Source organism: Drosophila takahashii, chromosome 3R (assembly GCF_030179915.1).
Source record: "Drosophila takahashii strain IR98-3 E-12201 chromosome 3R, DtakHiC1v2, whole genome shotgun sequence".
NCBI classification, from domain to species: Eukaryota; Metazoa; Arthropoda; class Insecta; order Diptera; family Drosophilidae; genus Drosophila; species Drosophila takahashii.
The window spans coordinates 25,828,895-25,849,427 of record NC_091681.1 but is presented as its reverse complement, the minus strand read 5'-3'; the positions used below and the strand labels follow the sequence as shown (position 1 = coordinate 25,849,427).

Below are 20,533 nucleotides of genomic sequence, written 5' to 3'. Positions count from 1 at the left end.
CACGGCCTGAGCCCAATGTTATTGGTAGGGCCAATTTCTGTTTGTGCCGCAAAGTGCCAAGTGCAATTTGGGAGCAACTTGCTGGGAGCTTCAGCCTCAGCTACAGCTTCACCCTCGGCTAAAGCTACAGCTTTAGTCCAATCCCGGATCCTTGCCACCCCAAAAAGCCGCATGTGCATCTTGGATGTTGAATGTTATTAATGGCGACTGATAGACGGCACCACTAATGGCCGCCCTGGAAATTTATATGCTCTGCGGCCGTGTCACCTATACAAATTAGCGGTGTGCCCATCTAATTTATTCTGTTTAATAAGCGATGCACTTGCGGATGCGCTTCCCTACACAGAAAGAATATCTAGGATCAGGAATAATGTGGATCATATTGAATTTATAAATTCTTTTAACTACAAAATGCCATAGAAAATATTGTAATTTCTCTGCGTTTTTTGTCGTAATTCTGTTAAAATTAGTACCCCACCCAAATTGTTGCTCCTTATATAGTTTTTGAAAAAAAGCACATAAAATTAAAGTGTCTTGACTTGAATCCCAATTGATTTTACTACGGTATTTTATTACTTCATTCCTAGTTTGGACAATTTACTTCTTTTGAATTGGACAAAATGTAATTTATTTTTTTTTAAATCGAATTCATTTTTAGCTTTTAAAAATAAATAAAAGAATCAAAACAAAGTCATCTTAGTAAAAGTCAACACGGATTTCTGTGTACCTAAAATGCAAGCAGCCTTATTAAACTATCGAAAATTTGCGGGTGTTGTTCGGTAAGAATCCCAATTTTTCAACTAACAAAGTTTCGGAAAAATGTTCATCCCTGGCGCACAGCAACTTTGCACGTCGCAACTGTTTAAATTTAATTTGCCAGACGACTTTGCTGCTGCTCCATGGCTATGTATGTTTTCAGGTCGCCAGAAATCAACATTTTCTGGGGCGACGTGAGCAATCGAAGGTAATGCACTGGCTTTAGTGGGCCGAGGGAGAACTTAGCGGGTGGGCACACAACACACGGAAGTAGTTACCATCATGCCAAATATGACAAATGCTGTTGCACATACAGACCCAGAAAAAAAGAAGAAACTTGAGAAGGAACTACCCGGGACCGACTGACACGTAAACTGCATAAATATAAACGCAGCCGGCGGACGTGCGAGACGTGGAGGCGACCTGCAAGCAACTAGGGGAGATGGCAATCCAATGCAAAATTTAACAAGGTGCACCCACCTAAAAACCAGACCCGCCGAGCGAATGAACCTCCAAGGAACCGAAAGACGATTAGGGGTCCTTGGGAACAAAATGCAATGGCACTGAGGAAAAATACGTGGAACATTGAAGTCAATTAAATTTTTTCCAGGAGATTCACCCACCAATAATATTGTAAGATAGTAAATTAAATAAAATAGATTGACCATTCAATTATTTAAATTTAGATGACGTAATATTTTTATTTAAGACCTCAAAAGTTGTAAATAAAACAATGGAATTTTGTCATATTTTTTTTGATGCCGGTAACAATGGAATTTTCTCTCAGCTTATAGAGCGCACCAAAAGGCAGCTGGAAGTCCCCAAAAAGTCCACAAGGGGCAACAGCTGCCGCTTGCAGCAGGAAACGAAGTGGCGCAGAAGAAGCTGCGTCACCCTTTGCGGTTGCCATCAGACAATGAAAGTAGTATCCTGCAACACCAGGAGCAACAGCAGCCGTTGCAGTCCTTTTGGAACAAAAGCCACTCGGTGGTGGAGCAGGGGGAGCAGGCGGTTGGTAAATTTTAGCTGATTTGCAAACGCAAAATCCGCTTAAGGTTAAAATATGCAAAGTGTTTGTTCGCCTGTTGGCCGCCTGGCTAGTGAGAATGTGAAATGACATTTTCGGGGCGTGCCCGAAGGCAAGAAAAACTGTGTTTGTATATTGCAATATTGAGCACTTGCAGCTGGGGAAAAGAGGAAAAAAATGGTAGAAATAGCTGAAAAAGAGCCTGACTCGAAAGAGAGTCGAATGACCGGCAGAAAACAAACTGACCCGTCAAAGGCTCAAAGATGTAGAAATAGTCAACAGTCAATGGGCGGCATTAATGGGTCTTGCCAGGGCTTTTGTGAGACCCAAAGACCCAAAGAGATGGTGCCGAGCCAAGAACGAAAGGATATTGCAAATTTACCAAACAACGGAAGCGGAAGTGCAAAACTAGCAGGAAACGCACTCACACCGAAACAAAATCGATATCTGTTTGTCTCCAACCACTGGAGCACACACACACACTATCAGTAAAGGAAGCAGGGAGCAAAAAGAGGGGATCCTTGGCTGCTTCGATGTATGCAAATGCCGCTCGTTACATTTGCATTTGGCCAGCCAATGAACTTACTCTGCTGCTCCTGCTGCTGAACGAAAAGTAGATTTAGATAAATTCACTTTCACAATTGACACTATAAACAGATTGCGGTCCAAATTGCTGGCCACAGGAAGAGCATTAGGAGGAGTTTAAGCAAAAACTCAAAGAAGGCCCCCTTTCACAAATTGAAATTGTGCAACTAGCCAATGGAAATTGCAGTTCGACTAATTCGACTGGCTATCTTGCCAATTCAACGGGCCACAATCGCCATCACAACCAGACTTGGCCATAATTAGCAGCCACATGCCTTGCATAATTATCAATTTACATTCGATTGCATTTGTTTATTTGCAAAAATAATTATTTGCATGCAAAAATAATTGCAATGGCTATGCAGTTGCTGTTTGTGGCTTATTTGCCTTTGTCTGGGTAAGTTAATTGTTAATTAGTGGCCAGGTCAGAGATTTCACCAGCAGGTGCTGGGGCTCAAAAACACTCCTACTCAGGCAGGTCCTTTGCCCATTTATCAGCAGAGGATTTGCAGGACGAGCGCTCATTACCACGCACTTTCTCCTAACTGCACACGCACCATAAAACCCAGTTACGTATGCAGCAATTTTCCAGGCACCACCCCCCAGAAAACGCCCTCTAAAAGTCCCGAAAGATTTATGACAATGTCAGGGGGTCTGGTGGAAATTTAATCAAACGCCGAACAACCCTTTCGTGGGTTCCAGAAATCAAATTTTGAAATTTGCAAACTGCGTCTGGGCGAAAACTTTCATATCCACCCGGAAAAATTTGGGGGAAGGAGTACGGTAGCAGAACCGTAATGGAAATGGCCGAAAATTGCGGGGATCACATTCCACAGCCAGGAATGTGGACCACTCGTTCCAGAAACATGTCCTTCAAATACAATACTTACAGTCTACTTGTAAACATATGAGGTGAAAATACAAAGAAACAACATTTATATGTTTTAAAATAAATCTTAGTAGAAAATCCTTTAAATATATTACCTTTTTTAAGCCTTTCCTCTATCTATAAAGATCATATATGAAATAGATAGAATTTATTTTTCATAAGACGAGATAATCAAAATGTAGTCCTATTATTTTAACCACAGCTGTTTATACACATACTTCACGGAATGAAACAGATTCTATGCCGGGTATGTGTGCGTGTGCATTCGGGTAAATTTCATCTTGGAGCGGCAACATAAAAACGTCGAAAACATGGCAAACATTAACGGAAAAACAATTTTCATAAATCTAGAATTATTACCCAGGAACCGAGCACAAAACAACAAAAACAGCAAAAAAAAGCAGAAGGAGCTCCGGGAGAAAGCGGAAGTACGCTGTGTGTCCATTGAGGCAACAAATTTGCCAAAAATAAAATTCCAACCAGCATATGGATGATGGAGGTCTGTGAATACCCTGCCGAAACCGAAACCCTTGTGTCGAGAAGAGTGACCCCAAGCCGAACCCTCGCGAAAAACTTTTCTTGGCAAACATATTTGCAAACGCATTTAACATACGATGGCACGAATATTATTTCATATTTTACGCCTATTTCGGGGTTGTTTTTTATTTATTTTGTTTTTGTGATCCGATAAAGAGGGCAGAATGGGAGTGCTTATGTAATTGCGAAGCGTTTGGCAAACAAGCCGCCGCCATAAATCACATAATTCACGCTCCATGGACAAGAGTCCTTTCACATTGTCTTTCTCCCACTTTTGCCCTGCGCTCTAATTCGATTTTTGCAATCGCTTTGAAGTCCACTCAAATTTCAATAATTCTCCTTTTCCATCGACATGCAAACGCAAACAAATTATAGTAAGAGGAGTGAAGTGGGAGAGTGCAGAAAAATTATAAGAGAAAAAAAAGAAAAGGAAAGTGGAGGCGAGGAAGGAAAAGCTGAAGAAACTGTCGCTGTGAAATCTGTTATTAAGCCATTTATAGTTAAGGCAAACAAAGCGAACGACACTTGAATGCTCGAGTGCTTATAGACACACTTTTCAATGGCTTATCAAAATCTTAAGCTGACGACAATGGCAGCCCGGCGACAAAGGAAAACCCTCGCCTTCGCCTTCGCACACACATGCGAGACAATTTATAAAATTAAAAGTCTTGGGAAGCAGGCAAGTGAAAGAAATGCAATGCGGCAACAAAAGGGGAAATGAGTGCCGCCGAAGAAAGACAACTCCCCGAACGATTTCCCGGCTTTTCCGCTCAGCCGATTGGAAATCCGTTACTGTGCAGCAGTTCGATAAAAGTGAGTGGGTGAAACCGAAAGTTTCCCTCACTGCATTTGGCATGTATGCCGCACATATTAGTTCGCAGAATGCCTGCCAATCATGAAAGGGAAGTCTGTGTGTGTCAAGTGGTCATGACAAATCCGCCAAATACCAAAAGCGGTTTCGCAATTTGCATATGCAAGGCAAAAGGGATTAGGTACAGGAAAAAAAGAGTTTTTAGCTTTAGGAATTTTGTACAAAATTTTATAATATAACATTTAAGAAATTACAACATTGGCGGATTTAGAATTTGGTTTTGATGGGGATTTCAAAAGAAGTTTTCAGTTAAATACTTTTTGGATACCAATTTTCTTTCATTTTTCAACCGACTACACGGCTTAAGAAAAATTATATAAATTTTAAAATTTATTGTTCAAAGTTTACCAATATATTTCCAATGCAAATATATTTTTTTTCTGTGCATCTGTAAATCGTCGCATAAAGTAGTAGATTAATTTTGCGCGCATTTAAGTAGGCAACACCATTCCATCCTCCTTATTCCACTAGCCACTTTCCCCATTTTCATTTTCAGGCTTGTGACACATGACAAATCACAAACGCAAGCAGTTTACAATTGATGTTAAATCAAAGCAATAAATGTGTGTGTGTGTGGGGGCGACGTATTTGTCACCCACACTCAAAGAGCAGAAACGTGACAATTTCTGTCATTCCGCCTGGGGGCGTATCCGTTTCCGTTTGACTTTCACTGCACTGCGACGACGGCTGTTTTTTGTTTAACTTAATTTTCGGCTGCGCCCAAATGCTCGACTGGCTTTGGCTTTGGCGCCACCTTTGTTTATGCTCTGATTGTTGTTTATGTGAAGCGGGCCACACACACAATATGCAAATGCCAGGATGCCCGAATGCCAGAATGCCAGGACACAAGGACACCCGAATGCCAGAATACCAGAATGCCAGGCCAACGAAACGGACAAAAGGATTGAGCTTCGGGTTGACAGCCGTTTGACAAAAGGGAAGCCTAAACTTTTGGCCCGGCTTAAGTGCCACGGCGAGCATTATTCACCTGGTTGGCCACGTTCCCTTTCACAAGTCTCCCATCTCCAATCTCACCCGTCACCCGTCACAGGGGAATTTCCACGGGCCTACGTGAGCAAAGTGGAGCAGCACGGACTTTTCTACGGCAAGTGTCAGGCTTTAATCAAGTGTCAAACACCATGTCTAAATTAACATTCGGGACGTGGCGTCGAAATCAATCCGTTTGCCAATCAGCATTTACAAAAATTACGCTTGTGAAACGATATTGTTATGGAAAAATACAAAACCAGCCACATATTGTCAACTTAGTTTCAAATAAAGCACCATTTTGAACACCAATTTAATATTTAAATATATAAAATATTTTAAAATGCTTTCAACATTTTGCAACACAAATAACTTACAGTAGCATTATTCGAATTTATTAAAACGCATAATTTATATTGTCGACAAATATCTATTCAACAAGTTCGGCTAACTTAAACAAACAGTTATTCAACTTTTTAACATTTATTTGGCCATATTGAAAATTCTTTTATGATCCTTTTATTAAGAGCAGTTCAAATAAGTCAAAACAAAGGGATTTTTGCAAGGCCTAAATGAAAATCTGTAATTTTAATTAGTACAAATAAAATAAAGGATGAAATTGCGATGGTTTTAACAAAAGATTAATTTAAGGATTATTTTTAAATCTTTTGTGTTCTTTTCAAGGCAATATTTGTGAACACAAAAACCCTATCATAAATTAGTTATATTTGTGCATTAATTGATTTTGCTTAATAGGCTTTGTTTAAAAATGTTTAGAAACTTTTATACTACGTTTGTTGCAAATTTTTGTATTATTACTTTTTTCCCATGTCTCACACGTCTTAGCCATCTTTTATTAGCCAAATGCAGGACTTGAGGACCCATCGAAAGTTTTGCGAACCAACGAGAGTCCTTGAAAACGAAACTTACCGACGAGGGTGCTTCACAGTCGCACCCCGACTATAACCGAGAATAAGAAGTTGGGGGCAACTTTTTCAGATATTCCGAGCACCTCAGTACAATGGCAGGCGAAATTGCCGGCTGACCGCCCATAAATGCATTGAAATCCAGTGCAGAAATTAGAGGAAATCCACAAATCGAAGCAAACTTTCTCCCCTTTACCGCCCGGCCCAGTTTATTGTTCGCAAATTTCCCTGGGGCCTTATAAAGTCCGAGCACCATGCACCATCACCACCAGAATTTCCGTAGTGCAAACATTTGCGCTGCTGATTACTTTTAATGCTTTCCATCGGCTGTGCGAATGTGTGTGTGTGTGGTCCAAGGGGTGGGCGGGGAAATCATCAAGAGGCCTAGGAACATCAATCAGTTTGAGTTTGGCCGGAAAAGAAAATTGACCCAAATTCTGAGCAAACCCAAATCGTTTTCACCGCACCACCAGCTAAATTCGGAGTTCCATCACTCGTGGTTTTCTTCTTCTGTTTATGATAGTTTGAAATAGCCAAATATGACGCACTTCTGGCCTCTGATTTTCCTTTGGGCCCGCTCTACTTCGGGAATTTTCTCTCACTTTCTGAGCGACAACAATGGTGAAAACTGGACCAGTCGGATACGAATATGGCCATGGTCCTTCGTTTTGCATGCCACCTCTGGAATCTCCTCTGGAATCGCCTCCAATGGAAATACTAGTAATACCATTAAGCGACGCGGACCTTTAAGCTCTCATCGAGCTTCGTTCCGTGATTATACCATCAGGCAGTATGAAAATCGACTCAGATTGTTCTCGCATCCCACGAAGATTTTTCGCTACTTTGCCACCATAAAGATGAAGAACAAATCCGGCAAATGGGAGCTGTACATGACTGCCAGAGATTTCCTGAGATCCATACAGCCGGGGGAAATTCAGCCACAACATTTGGGCTTGGACAAGTTCCATGTTCTCGACGAGAAGGCGGCACAGAAATGGCAGCCGGATGTCAGTGACGACAGCATCTTCCTGAAGATCGAGAAGCGGGGCCTGCTGACCTACAGTGACTATGTGCTGCTCTCAATCCTGCTCTCCATTCCGGAGCGAAACGTTCGGATTGGCTTCAAGCTATTTGATGCGAATGGTGACGGCGACGTGACCATCGAGGACATGGAACAAGTCCTTGTGGCCATCACCCAGGGCGAGGCATCCGTGATGAACTCGCACCTGAGAAAGTATCTCTTTGACTCGCGATTCAGTAGGACCATGGGTATTAATGACTTCCTGGAGTTCCTGCAAGAGCTGCACACCGAGATCCACACGCTGCAGTTTGAGAATCTCTTGAAGGGGTCAAGGTATATTTAGTTTATCAGGTTTAATTATCAAAGATTTAGTTTTGGTATCCCCAGATCGGTGATCTCCGAACTGGACTTTGCCAAATTGGTGCTGGGCCTTCGAAATTCCCACAGTGAGCGACTCGAAACGCTGCAGCGAGTCAAGAAGAAGTTTGGAAATATGGATCGCGGAATAAGTCTGGAGGAGTTCTTGGCCTTTTTTCGGTTTGTCCAGGATGTGAGTGTCATGGATAATGCCCTCGCCTTTTACTACTTCACCGGGGCGGACATTTCACCCAAAACACTGCGACACATCTCACATGTAGTGACCGGCGTGGAACTCTCCGAACACCTTACGGATGTGATTTTCTCCATCTTCGATCACGACAGAGACAACATTATTCAGCGCAACGAATTCACCAAGATGAGGCGCCAGTGGATGCATCCCGTTCCGTTGCGAAAAAATCTGAGGCTCTCATCCACGATCTGCATTGTCTGCAAGTGCATCTGGAAAATACTGCCAACCTGGAAGTCGCCCCTCTAGTAAGGTCCCTTGGGGGAAAACGCTTTTAACTCACTGACAATATTACACTGTAGAAAATAACTTAAAAATGTCACTTTAATTCGGTCTTCTTTTGTATCAAATTTAGGTATATGTGGTTTACACTCAATAAAAGCTTTTTATTATTATTTTTAGTTATTTAACTTTGGCTGATATGATATGCATACTGCATACTACATACACAATATAAGATTTTCTCAATGCTTAGAACAAAAACACGGATACCGACAATTGACTTAATCCTAGGGGGAACGAGTTGGAGCTCGGTTCACAAAAGCGCAGTCTGTTTGCTCTTGTCTTGAAACGTTTCAACTTCACAAGCCGCCAAGTTGAACGAGTTGAAAAATGAAGCGAGTCTACAGGATGAAATCCATTTTGTTGTCCCGACACTTGAGTTGCGTGCGAGCGATGGGAAAATTCAAATAAAAAGCAGATTCAGCGCCTCCTGCAAGGGGGAGCCACCACCCACCATTCACCACCCAGCACCCACGACCCCAATCCCAACCCATTCGACCACGTGGCTTACATGACTTTGAACTTTTATCACCTGCTGCCAAACGCTGCCAGGCAGCCAAAAAGTGGGAGTGGAGGTGGGCGGGTCTGGGCTTGGGTTACTGGGTGTAAACCAGCACTTACCAAAACAATTTTAAATACTTGCGGTAGCACGCACTCGAGGGTCGACAGCTCCACAGCTCAGCAGAGTTCCTAGAGCGCCGAGACAATAGTTTGCCGCATAGAATTTATCTGGACATTGGCAGGCAGCCACAAGTTGATGACCGTAGGACAATTAAGGTCCCCGGGCATTCGAGATATTTGTATAATTTACTCCCCCGAAATGTGTGTCGGCATTATTAAATGAAACGAATCCGTTGTCACGTCTAACTGGAAAAGGTGCCCGTAAATAATAATTATTATTGTTAATTGTAATGGCTGGGACACAGATAGGAAACTAAATTGGGGATAACGAGCAAGTTTGTCTTATCCCCAAATCAATCAAACTGTTGTGATAATATCCTACAATGAAAATTACAGTCCATCGAAAAGGAAAAAATTCCTGACTATCCTGACGACTATCATTTATGCACGCGGAAAAGACTGAAACTTTTATCAATTTAGTAGCTGCGGCAGTCCATGAACTCCATAGTTTAGACGCTCATAAACATGTCGGGGTTACCACCTTGCCACCTTGCCGCCTGGCAACTTTCCCATAGCACTTTACAAAAATCAAACTCATGGGTGTTTACACGTGTGCCTTGTATGTAGCCACTATGTAGCTGGTAGATATAGATACGAAACCCTCGCACTTGTCTGTTCGCAAAACTTTGAAACTCGACGCGTCAAGGAAGTGCGATAAAAATAAACATGGAAGTTCAGGGGCCGGAGCAGCAGAACGCAAACGCCCCCAAAGTGCAACCGCAAGGACTTGAAAGTTATTAGAAAGAAATGCCACAAATTTTAGTTGCAGGCCAGAAATCAATTAAATTGGCAAACAGACGAAACCGGACCGACTGCTTCGGTAAGCCATAAATCAGAAATTATTATTTCACCCTCGAACGTTTTTGGGGATCTCACAGTGTGTGGCGTGTAATCAAGAAATCAGCATCAACTGTCAATTGGATTTCGTTTTGAATAAGTCACAGGAAATTCTCAATTTCAAATAAATATTGACCAGCCTTGTTATTGTTATTGCCAGTGTCCTGGCCAAAACGCAAAAAGGCATTTACAACATTTTAAATTTCGTAGTCAAATTACTTTGCTCATGTGCTCGACCACAAATTCTGCTGACTGACCTGAAACAAAAATGCTTCTGTCTCTTCTCGATTTTCAGCTGGCCAAATTGTGTTTGAAATGCTCGGTCGAAGCAATAACGTTTGACTCGGCCTCCTCGAAGCCAGGCCCATATAAATTCATACCACTTTTTGGGACCTTTGCCGGGCGCCCCCCCTTTTATGTGTGAGATATTCAAATTTATAAATTATGCAATTTTATGGTTTTAAGGCGTAGAATGTGCAAAAATATTATTTTACACACATTCATGCTCGGGCATGGAAACACACAATTTTCAGCTGCACTGGTCCCCCACACACTTTTGCCTTCCAGCACCTCCACTTTAACATAATTTGCATGAATTTGGGTTGCTCTAATGCTCCGCTGGCCGGATGCAGGGTGGTTGGGTTTTGGCCGAAAAGCGTCACTTATCTGAATTATGAATATGCAGGTGCTTATCGGCCGGAATATACTTGCATATATGTACATATATTTTCAGGCGGGTGGCTGTGTTAAAGATTTAAGCAGCTGCAAATTATATTTACCATCAAAGATTGGCAAAGCCCTAAATCTCACCGGCAAAAGTCAAATGCCTGCAATAAATACACCTTTAAGGAGCATTTAAATTAACTTCTGCCCCACACCTGAGTGGCTGGATAATTAAGTTTCACGACTTTTGCCGGCTTTAAGCCCTTTTCCGGCCCTGCTGGCATCGCTTTAACGTCCCGAACTCCTGCTCGCATTGAAAAGTTGCCATTTAAAGGGATTAAAAAGTTTTTCACATCATTTCCTGCCGATTAAAATGTTCAGCGAGCGACGACGACACACTGCGAAGTGGCTAAGCCTTAACTATTGCCATGGCATCGTAATCGGCATCGGAGTTTGGAGAGCGGGAAGGGGGTTGGGGGTTAAGGATGAGGACACAAAGGATTCACATGTCGCCGAGCAAAGTTTTGCATCAGTCTGCGCTCTAGTAAAGCTACATTTACTTACAAGTTGTAACTTACGACAAGTATTAGCACAAGTGCTCTTAAGGGGCCCGAGATTGCCTTATACTTTTTAAATTTCCCTAAAAATGCGACAGTCTGACTAGGTTCATCAACAAAAAAACAATATTCGATTGTACCAACTTTGAGATACCCAATATAAACTCGAACAAATTAAATCATTTCTGGAAAGCTGAAAAATAATTACTAATTACATCACATCACAAAAATTTCGGTTTTATCGCTTTCATAAGTTTTGGGTTTTAAATTTTTAAGAAGTATCAAAACCGACGTAAATTTTCAGATTGAGTATATGTACACGATATACCCTTAAACTCTACCATTAGGAGGTACACGAATCCTCAGAGGGCAAAAATGTTCTGCGGCTTGTTTGATTACGTTTCATCAAACGTGCCTAAAATTCTAAAAGCACACATGTCAAACTAATAAAGTTTAAGCGAGAACGTTTTGATAACAAGGCCAACAACAAGAGCATTCACATAACAACAGGCAGTAAGTTGTTGGGCTGAGCTTTTTTTTTATTTTTTCTTTTTTTCCAGCACAGGCCAGACTTTCCCCTTCCCCAGCATCAATTTACATACACACTCCGCCAGACAGAGGCAAACGTTTGTACATTTTAAATGCTGTGACATGAAACCGGGTAAAAGTTATTTAAACTTTTTCCTTACCAGCACACAGACTTGTATCAAAATCATTTCTCTGGCTGCTCTGATGAGCTCCGCTCATAAACTAAGGGGTATGTTTGTTGGCTTGTTTGGCTGAAACGAGCATCCAAGCAGCCAGCCATCCAGTTGGCATCAGCATAATGATGATGAATGGCCCCTGCTGACATATGAAGCGCATTAATACAGTCTGTGCCATCGGATCGGAGGTGGGAGTGGGGCAGATCCCGAGGAATGTGGGGGAATGGGGCACCCTTCCATGACAGTTTGCTCATGAGATTCATATAGATGAGCGCCCATATCGCTTCTGTTAACGAACTCTCGATGGTGTTCAAGGGATTATTAGGTTACCACAAAAAAAAAAATGTCCTGTGTGTGATCTGATGTCCTGAAAATCAAGAAAGAATTTCAAAAGATTTTTGTGGCCACTAAATATGTTGCGAATTAATTCAAAATTCTTGTTTGTCGACTGAACGATTTCATTAACCGCCACATCAAATAATTTTCCGTTAGTTCGCATACATAATTAATTAAAACATATTCAATGTTAATTATTTAAGCACGTAAAGCTGATTACATAAGATAAACAAAGCGAAATCCGCCATAATTTATAATTACTCGACGCTTATTGACTTACTTATGCAAATGACTTTGTTTTTGCAGTTAATTATCTCATAAGTTCATAATTGTTTGCATTCACTTAAAATGCAACTTAATGAAATAGGCGAGTGACGTGGCTACGATAATTTATTTATGTTTCATATGCTGGCCGCTAAATTGAAATTTGTCCAGGAGCCTCGGCCTGTTAATTTCAGCCCCGCGATTAAATATTGCATTTATTAAGCCGCATCAGTGTGCTGTTCGATGAATACGGAATGGCGCAAATTACAATTAAATAAGTAGTCAATGGCCTGTAAAATGTTGAATTAATATTAATGAAACGACACAATGGCTGGAATAGGTATTCTCGTAAATTATTTGCAGATTGTAGCTTACGCAATTTAAATTCTGATTACGGTCAGACCAATTTCCCAGCATTGAGAGTATTGAAAAAAGTAAATATACTTTTAATTAAAACGGTAATTGTAATTACCTCATCCCGGCCTAGTTATAAAATAGAATTATTCAGTTTCGCCATTGAAAAACGCGATTCGCGCGCACAATTCAAAAGATTATTCGCCGTCTTCTCAACATTTACTCCGAAAAGGGCCGAATCGCCTGGAAACATGGCAACATGTGGCCAGCGATTGGCTTTCCCCTTCGCAATCCAGTCCGAAGGTCGCAATGGCAAAACTACCCCTAAACGGGAAATGAAAATACTACCCCTCACCCTCGCCCTTCTGCGCTGCACATTTAAATCAAAATTAACCACAATGAATATATGTGCAAGCCGCAATCAAGGCAAAATTGCATAAAATATTAAAATGGCAAACGCATTAAATTAACAACAAGCCAAATGCATTAGATTTAATATGGGCTCATGCCCGTTTGCCGAATGCATAATTAATGCCCCGGGCCCGCAAAAGTTTATCAATACATGAATGTCTTGGGGTTGGAAAGTTTTTTAATAAATTAAAATCATATAAATGGGAAATGATAATCCCGAAATATAAGAATATTAAAAGTACAAAGGCAAGGTGAAAGGGAAAGCGAAAATCACAACGAATGATTAATGTTAAAGAAATATAAAATGTGCCAAGCGATTAAAAGGCGGCCTTGCCAGTAACGCATTTATTTATGGCAATCATTTATCATCCGTTGGCCGGACAGGACCCACGCCCACTTCTCCCGTCTCCCCCGACCAATCCGCCCAGGCTAGACAGGATGTGTGATAATGCAGCAAAGGCATGCGCGACGCAGGGTCCTCAGCCTTTTCCACTTTTGCCGGCCAACATTTCGATGGCCAACATGCCAAACAATTATTTATTTGATGCTCCTCTGCCGGCTACCTTTTGAATAAAAAATTTGCCAGCACATCGATAAAACTGACCCCGTGTGATGGGATTGGGTGGGCACTACGAAAGTGGAGACAACAAATGGAGCCGGGAGCCACAGCCCTCGACTTCAGTCCATTCGTAACACTGACATGTGTCAATCAGAGGCCCCGGAACAGGGAAATAATCTCCGCTCGGCATGAACTTAAATGTATTATGACAAATATTTTGCAATCTCTGCAGCAGACTGATGCTATGTGGGGCAAGGTGTCCTGGCCTCCCTTTTGTACCCTTTACTCAGGGTGCGAAGGGGTATATTCATCAAGCGATAAGGAGAGAGAATGTCTTTTTTAATTACTAAATGCTAAACGGAGAACACTAGTAAAATTTAAACTAATAAAGTTCTTTTTTTTTGTAACTTAGAAAGTTTTTGAATTTTAAATACACACAAAATATCGAATTGATACCACATAATATAAAATTTATCATTATTTTTTCATTATCAAGTTTTTTTTGAGTTAGGTATCTTGGCATCCCTGGTTAGAGTACGGGGTATCCTTTAACGTAGACTATCCTTTGATGACTTCTTCTTGTCTGTCAAGCCACGCACAATTCCGCTTAAATAAAAACCATTTCGCTGCAAATTCATTGCGGCATACGACTGCTTTTGACATCGACTTTTTGTGTGCAATCTCGCCGTTCTGGCGCCTTTGTTGCCCCTGTTGCATCCTGACGGCTCACTCTCACTTGTTGGCGGCAAGAAAATCCATGGCGCATTCTCGCTTTCTCCTCTCTGCCACTGCCACCCATTCTGCTCGCTTTACTTTGCCGAACAGACAGGCCGTAAATCAATTTTATATTTATTATTTTATGAATCGCAATTGCTTTTATTTTCAATTTGAATCGCTTGGCTTGGCGGCGGTGTCGGCGAGCGGCACTTAAGTACGCATCGTTTGCATGCGCGGCTATCGCGCAATTTAATTTACCGTATGGCGCACGAGCGACCTTAATTGGAAATATTCGCATGTGTCCGCCGTGTCCGCCGTATCTGCACTAGTGTCCTGGTGTCCTTGCGTCCCGTTCTTGCCCAGGTTTGCGGCAATGATAGCGCACAGCACGTAATTTTGTGGTCAAGGCGCTTCTCGTTTCTCTCACCTGCAGGCTGAAGGCTGCAGCGGAAGCGCGCTTTAAGATAGGCTGCATAAAAATGGAATTAATTTCGCAGAAATAATGCTGAAATTATGATCAGTTGGTAGTTCCGGAATGGTAATGGGTAATTCGCAGGATAAATGTGGGATTAATGACATCGTGTGACATTTTATTTGGCTGGCTACGTCTACTATGTTTATGCTTTGGGGATCATGATTTCCTAAAACTACGACATAAAAATAAAACCTCTTAATGCGACACATTCGAATTAATGAAATGATATGACCAGGGCTGTCACCCCATTTATATTACTCGAAATTTAAATAGGCTCAATTACGAAATTGTAACGCGTTTTGGGCATCGCATAAACGCAGTACTTCATATGGAATAGATGTTAATCTAAAATTGAACAATAAAATATTCTGTCTTGTTTAATTATATATGTACTACATTTGAAATATCTTAATCAATACTATTTAATTTATTAATTGCACCTAACCTATTATTTAGAGTAAAATAAATGAGGTTTTAATTAAATAAAACTTTATCCAAAGAAAATCTTAAATCACTTACATATAAACACACAATTAAAATTCTCATTGCACAGAAGATTAAGTGAACCCAAAACCGATGTAGACCGACATGTGGGTACCGCCGACTAATTGAAATACTTTGGACTAATGACGGTCTCCATGCTAATGACACGGACAAACTACTTATTAAATTGTCAATGAATCGCACGGCGCGAATGGATCGTGTTCGCCAGCTATTCGGGTTGTTTGTTGATTGTTTCGGGGGAATCTCTTTTCGGCCCCGGAACAAATTGAGGTCGCTTGCCACATATCGCATGCAAATTTCGCAAAATTCATTCCGTCCAAACGAACGAGCGCTTTTTGCCAGCCTGTTGACACTCGGACCAGAATGCTGCGGGGTCCTTTGGGAGGAGGAGTAGTGAGCGGGGGAGTGCCTTTGTAATGTGTACACATTAACGAAATTTGCATATTAATTAAAAGTTAACGACGCTGCGCTGTTGGTATTGGTTTGGATTTCCAGGCCGTTGGCTGCCAGCTGGCGGGGCCAAAAATCATTTAACCACCAATACACACAGCCATCTAGCATTGGTTTGTCGAAGTGGTAAATGGGAATGATTTAATCTTTCGCTATTTTACAGGATGTCCCAGCCATCAACAGCTGGCTAATTATGTAAGTTCATACAAAGCCTGCAGGCAACTTTCATGCAACCATTTCCAACCCTTCCCATTCTCCATCGACTCAAAGTTATAATTGCTGCAAAACTTCTGGCTAAAATACTTTCAGCCAAACATCGTCGATTTGATTGCCGTTGTTGCATTTCGAGTTAGGCAAATTCAATTTTCCATTTGCCAATCGCATCAAAGGAAGGCGGGCGGATGAGTGTGTGGTTATAGTTTCGTTTCGGATTAGTAATTGGCATAAGGAAAGCACAGTCGGTGGCTCAGGACTCAAGTGGACGAGGCAGAAAAACGCTTGACTCGGGCAAAATATCAAAAATGAGAACTGCTTTCAGTGTCAATTTGCACATGTGCATATCCAAAGCAAATTTAATAAAGCTTGAGAACAAATTGCAAAGTAATTTGCGGGGTGTTTGCCCAGAACGGGTAGCCACTTGCCAGCTAAAGTATTGTATATCCCCAGATCCAAACCGGAATCGGAATCAGAATCGATGCAGTTTTGCAGTCCTGTGCAAACCCGAAATTGAAATGACAAAAGGGAGAATAGGCCAAACCGCACACCGAGAAACACACAATCCACAATCCGTTTGGCAAAGTTGGCTCCAGAGGCGGAGCATCCACCATCACCACAGCCCATTGAACTGGGCAACTGGGGGACTGGTCAAGTCAGTTGGAGCAGAACAATTGAAATAATTGCCCAAAATGTTTTCGGGGGCTGGAGGAGCTAACCGATGTCTAATGGGAAAGAATAACACACTCGCACACAGACTGCAGAAGGGAAAACCTGGGAAATCCTGCAGGCACAGCATGTCGATTTGCCAATGCCAACGCACAGGTAAATAGAAAGAAACTCGGTTTGGAAAATGCTTCTTGACCACCAGAGCTTTCGACCCATCACATTCTGTGTAGCTCACCGGCTAACCGAGTTATCCATTTCGTCCCTTTTGGGCTCAACTAATTACTGAAATAATATTTGCCAGCACACGACATGAGGAATGACCCCGGCTGAAGTGGCCGCATAAATCTTTGCCCCCGACCAGAGATTCTCTTATTAGACGGGGGGCCGGTCATTGATAAACACATGAAATATGCTCGATGAGGCTCCTCCGCTTTTCGTTTCGGCACATTAGCAGAGCACTCAGTTGCAGGCACAAAATGGAGAGATTCAATCCAATTGATTGATGGCCAGGCTCCGCGTCAAAGCACATAAGTTTGGACCAAGAGGCCAGGGATAGCGATGGGTGGACTGCCTGGAAACTAGCCAGGCCGACTTAGCCCGCCAGCCAGACAATGGTCGTCGTAATAAAATTTTCAATAACATTTTTAGCAAATCATTTCAGTGACCTCCAGAGCGAGAGAATAAATATTAATAACTTGGTCACTCAGCACAAAAAGGTGAAGGCTAAGCCACAAACAGAATAGAGCAGAACTGAACAGAGCAGAACAGAACAGAATCCAACTGAAAGATAGAGCTCCTCAAATAATAATAATAATAATAAAGCAGCGGACGCAGCACAGCGAAGCACGTAAAGGAAGGGCAGTGAATAGACAAATAGTTTTGTTGCTGATGACAATACAAAAACAGTTCAGACAGGACAAAGCGGCCCGAGCGGCAAAAAATAAGTAATAAAAAAAAGGAATACGAATACCGCCCGGCGCATAATAAAGAACAGTCGGAAAGGGTGTTTTAAGTCTGAGGTTGGTTTGGGGTTGTCGGTACAAAAGGGTCTCTAAGCACTGAAAAAAAGGAATTCTTAAAGAGTAAAATCCTTAATTGAAATTTTATATATTCTTGCAAGGTAATTATTTTTAAAATAAAAGTCTTACATTTAAGTTATAATTTTTTTCTGTTCGTGAGGCATGTTTTTCCTAGTGTAAGCAAAATGGAAATATTTTTATAAACTCCCTGGCACATGAATAGACGAGAGCATAAGAATGCAAAGCCATCTACCTATGAGCCAGCCACTCTGGCTTAGCCACATGGTCTGCCCTGGTCTAAATATTAAAATTCATACGCCATGTCGTACAACCAAATCAGTAGAGCTCGTTGGTGCCACTACTCTGGGTTCTGGGTGCTGGGATCTGGGTGCTGTGACAACAATCACAACGATTTTCATTAGGCAAACAGCAGTGGCACAGCATATTTGCCGTGAAGCGAGATTGGGCCAAAAGCCGAGTTCCCAGCTACCAGTTCCCTTTCCAGTGGCCCTTTCTCTTACAACAATTGCACAATTTATGTGGCATATATTTGCAGCACAGCACAGACGGTTCTGGTTCTGGTTCTGCTTCTGGCCAGGTCGGGTCAACTGGCCCAGACTGAGGCTCTGTCAATCCGGCAAACCTTTTGCACGCCTCCACAACGTGTCCGACAATGCCATGAAACGAGCCGTTAAGCTAACACAAAAAAGAAAATACTCGTAAAATCTAAAGCGATATATACATACGGTGGATGGCAGAGGCAGCGGTACGACTGCACAGGCACACTCGACGAGTAAACTGCAAAAATATTACAAATTCAAAATGCTAAATGTGCATTTAACTTGTGTATTTATGTAAATCTCTCGGAAATTATTTCCCCCTCCATACATCCATAAAGCAGAGTTCGCCGAAAGGTAAAAGGCAAGGAGAAGAACTACGGCGGTTGGAGGTTGCGGGTCCCCGACTCGACTGCAAATCATTTGAATATACTGGTATTTTTCCATCCATTTCTGTTGTCAGTCCCTGCCACATGTTCATTCCGATTCCGCTTGCCTTGTCTGCCAATTGTCACCATTTCGGATTGATGGCAAAGTGAACGTGGAGCGCAGCTCCTTCCTCAGCGTTTACCTCGGCGTCCTGGTTTTCGGTTCAAGTTCTAGTTACTGGGCTGCGGTCTTGGAACTGGAAGGCGGGTCTCGGGTTTTGGGGGCTGTGGGGCTACCTACCTCCGCCAGGAACCACATTGCTCCGGTTTTGGTATAGTTTTCGCTTTACTTTTGGTTCATAACTGAGCACGAGTATTTTACGGGCTGCTGCAATGGTATCTGTGCTTTTTTTAAGACTGCCAATAAATCTGCACAACTTTGTGAAAACGAACAGCCGTTTGCTTAGTTTATGCGAAGGATATTTACGAATAGGAAAATATTTTAGACAACCAAAATATTGTACAAATTTGAAGAACATTTTCTGTAAAGCAAGGCAAGGATAGAACAATCTAAATTATTATTGTAAATATATTTTTCTAAAAGTAATGCAAAAGTTATGTATTAAAAGTGTTTTTATTTTGTTCCTTGTAATTTAAAAAATTCAAATACAGAACTTGGCGATTAATTCCATACGTTTCACAAAGAATCACTCATAGTAAGAGTATACCTATACACAGACTTTGTGATTTATTTATTGCACATTAAGATATGCGTATAAACACGTTATGTGGCAACTGGTGCAAAAGTACAGTCATGAATTTACCTTGGCGTGGATTCATTTGCGTCACGTTATTGCATATTTATGGCGACTGCCCTGCACCAAACTAAACTACGTATGAAATTATTCAAGGTAATGTGTGGGACGACGACTCCGGTGCATTACGAATTCTGGTTAGCCAACAAAGTGCTAAATCCGATTTAAGCCCAAGTCCGAGCCGAAGCTATGCCATTTCATGGCAAAGCTCAGAACTCGGGGAGTTGGGTTGGATTGTCTGCAAGGGAATAGGTAATGCGAGTTGCTCGACCTTTTGCAATTAAGTTTTCAGAAATCAACCACCAGGCCAGCATTAAAGTTGCCCGTACATTTCTGATGAGGCACTCGCATTACCAGTACCTTTGGCATTGGGTTCTCCTCAGCCACATCCATGTTATCCGGCAGTCCGGCCCAAACTCACAGGCAAACAAACACCCAGAACCAGGGAGTCCATTCAATTTGCTCTCGACGCTCCGACTTCAATGAGGTAATCCTTTGCAAATCGCCGGCGTATTATCAGTCTGGCGGGACTCATCGAAACAATGAAACGAGACGCCGTTGTCAGCTATTGTTTATCAATTTTATGCAAATCGCAGACACTTCTTTTTTCTGCCCTCACAAAGGGTATTACGGGTTTTCTGTAATTTGTTTAACTCGGTAAAGAAAAAATGTTTTTATATATATATAAAGCATATGGAAATTCTTGGAAAAAACTGCTAGAAGAATAAATTTGTATTTTTTAATAGGTATTAACAGGTTTTTTTTAAAGTAAATTATCATTTAAAATTCCCTGATAACGTGATCATTGCTTCTTTTCTTATTCACATATTTATTGGAACAAAAACAAGAATAATACTTTAATGTAATTTAATATTAGAATGGCTTCCTTTGT

General features: G+C 41.7%; 1 protein-coding gene and 1 long non-coding RNA gene across 3 annotated transcripts; both read left to right on the top strand.

Annotated features, from left to right (window-relative positions):
* Positions 1–485: 485 nt before the first annotated feature.
* Positions 486–1,370, top strand: LOC138913607 (uncharacterized). Its single transcript, XR_011419402.1, has 3 exons — positions 486–564; positions 659–779; positions 841–1,370. It is a non-coding gene; the product is annotated as an uncharacterized lncRNA (long non-coding RNA).
* Positions 1,371–6,965: 5,595 nt separating this feature from the next.
* LOC108069873 (calcium uptake protein 1 homolog, mitochondrial) lies at positions 6,966–8,601 on the top strand. 2 transcript variants are annotated; one of them, XM_070217434.1, is made up of 2 exons: positions 6,966–7,932; positions 7,972–8,601. In XM_070217434.1, exons 1-2 carry the CDS (start codon positions 7,118–7,120, stop codon positions 8,453–8,455), a joined length of 1,299 nt encoding a protein of 432 aa, XP_070073535.1. In that variant the 5' UTR covers positions 6,966–7,117; the 3' UTR covers positions 8,456–8,601. The 2 variants fall into 2 exon arrangements, with proteins under 2 accessions (XP_070073535.1, XP_017015619.2); XM_017160130.3 differs by having other exon boundaries at positions 6,968–7,932; positions 7,987–8,601.
* The last annotated feature ends 11,932 nt before the right edge of the window (positions 8,602–20,533 follow it).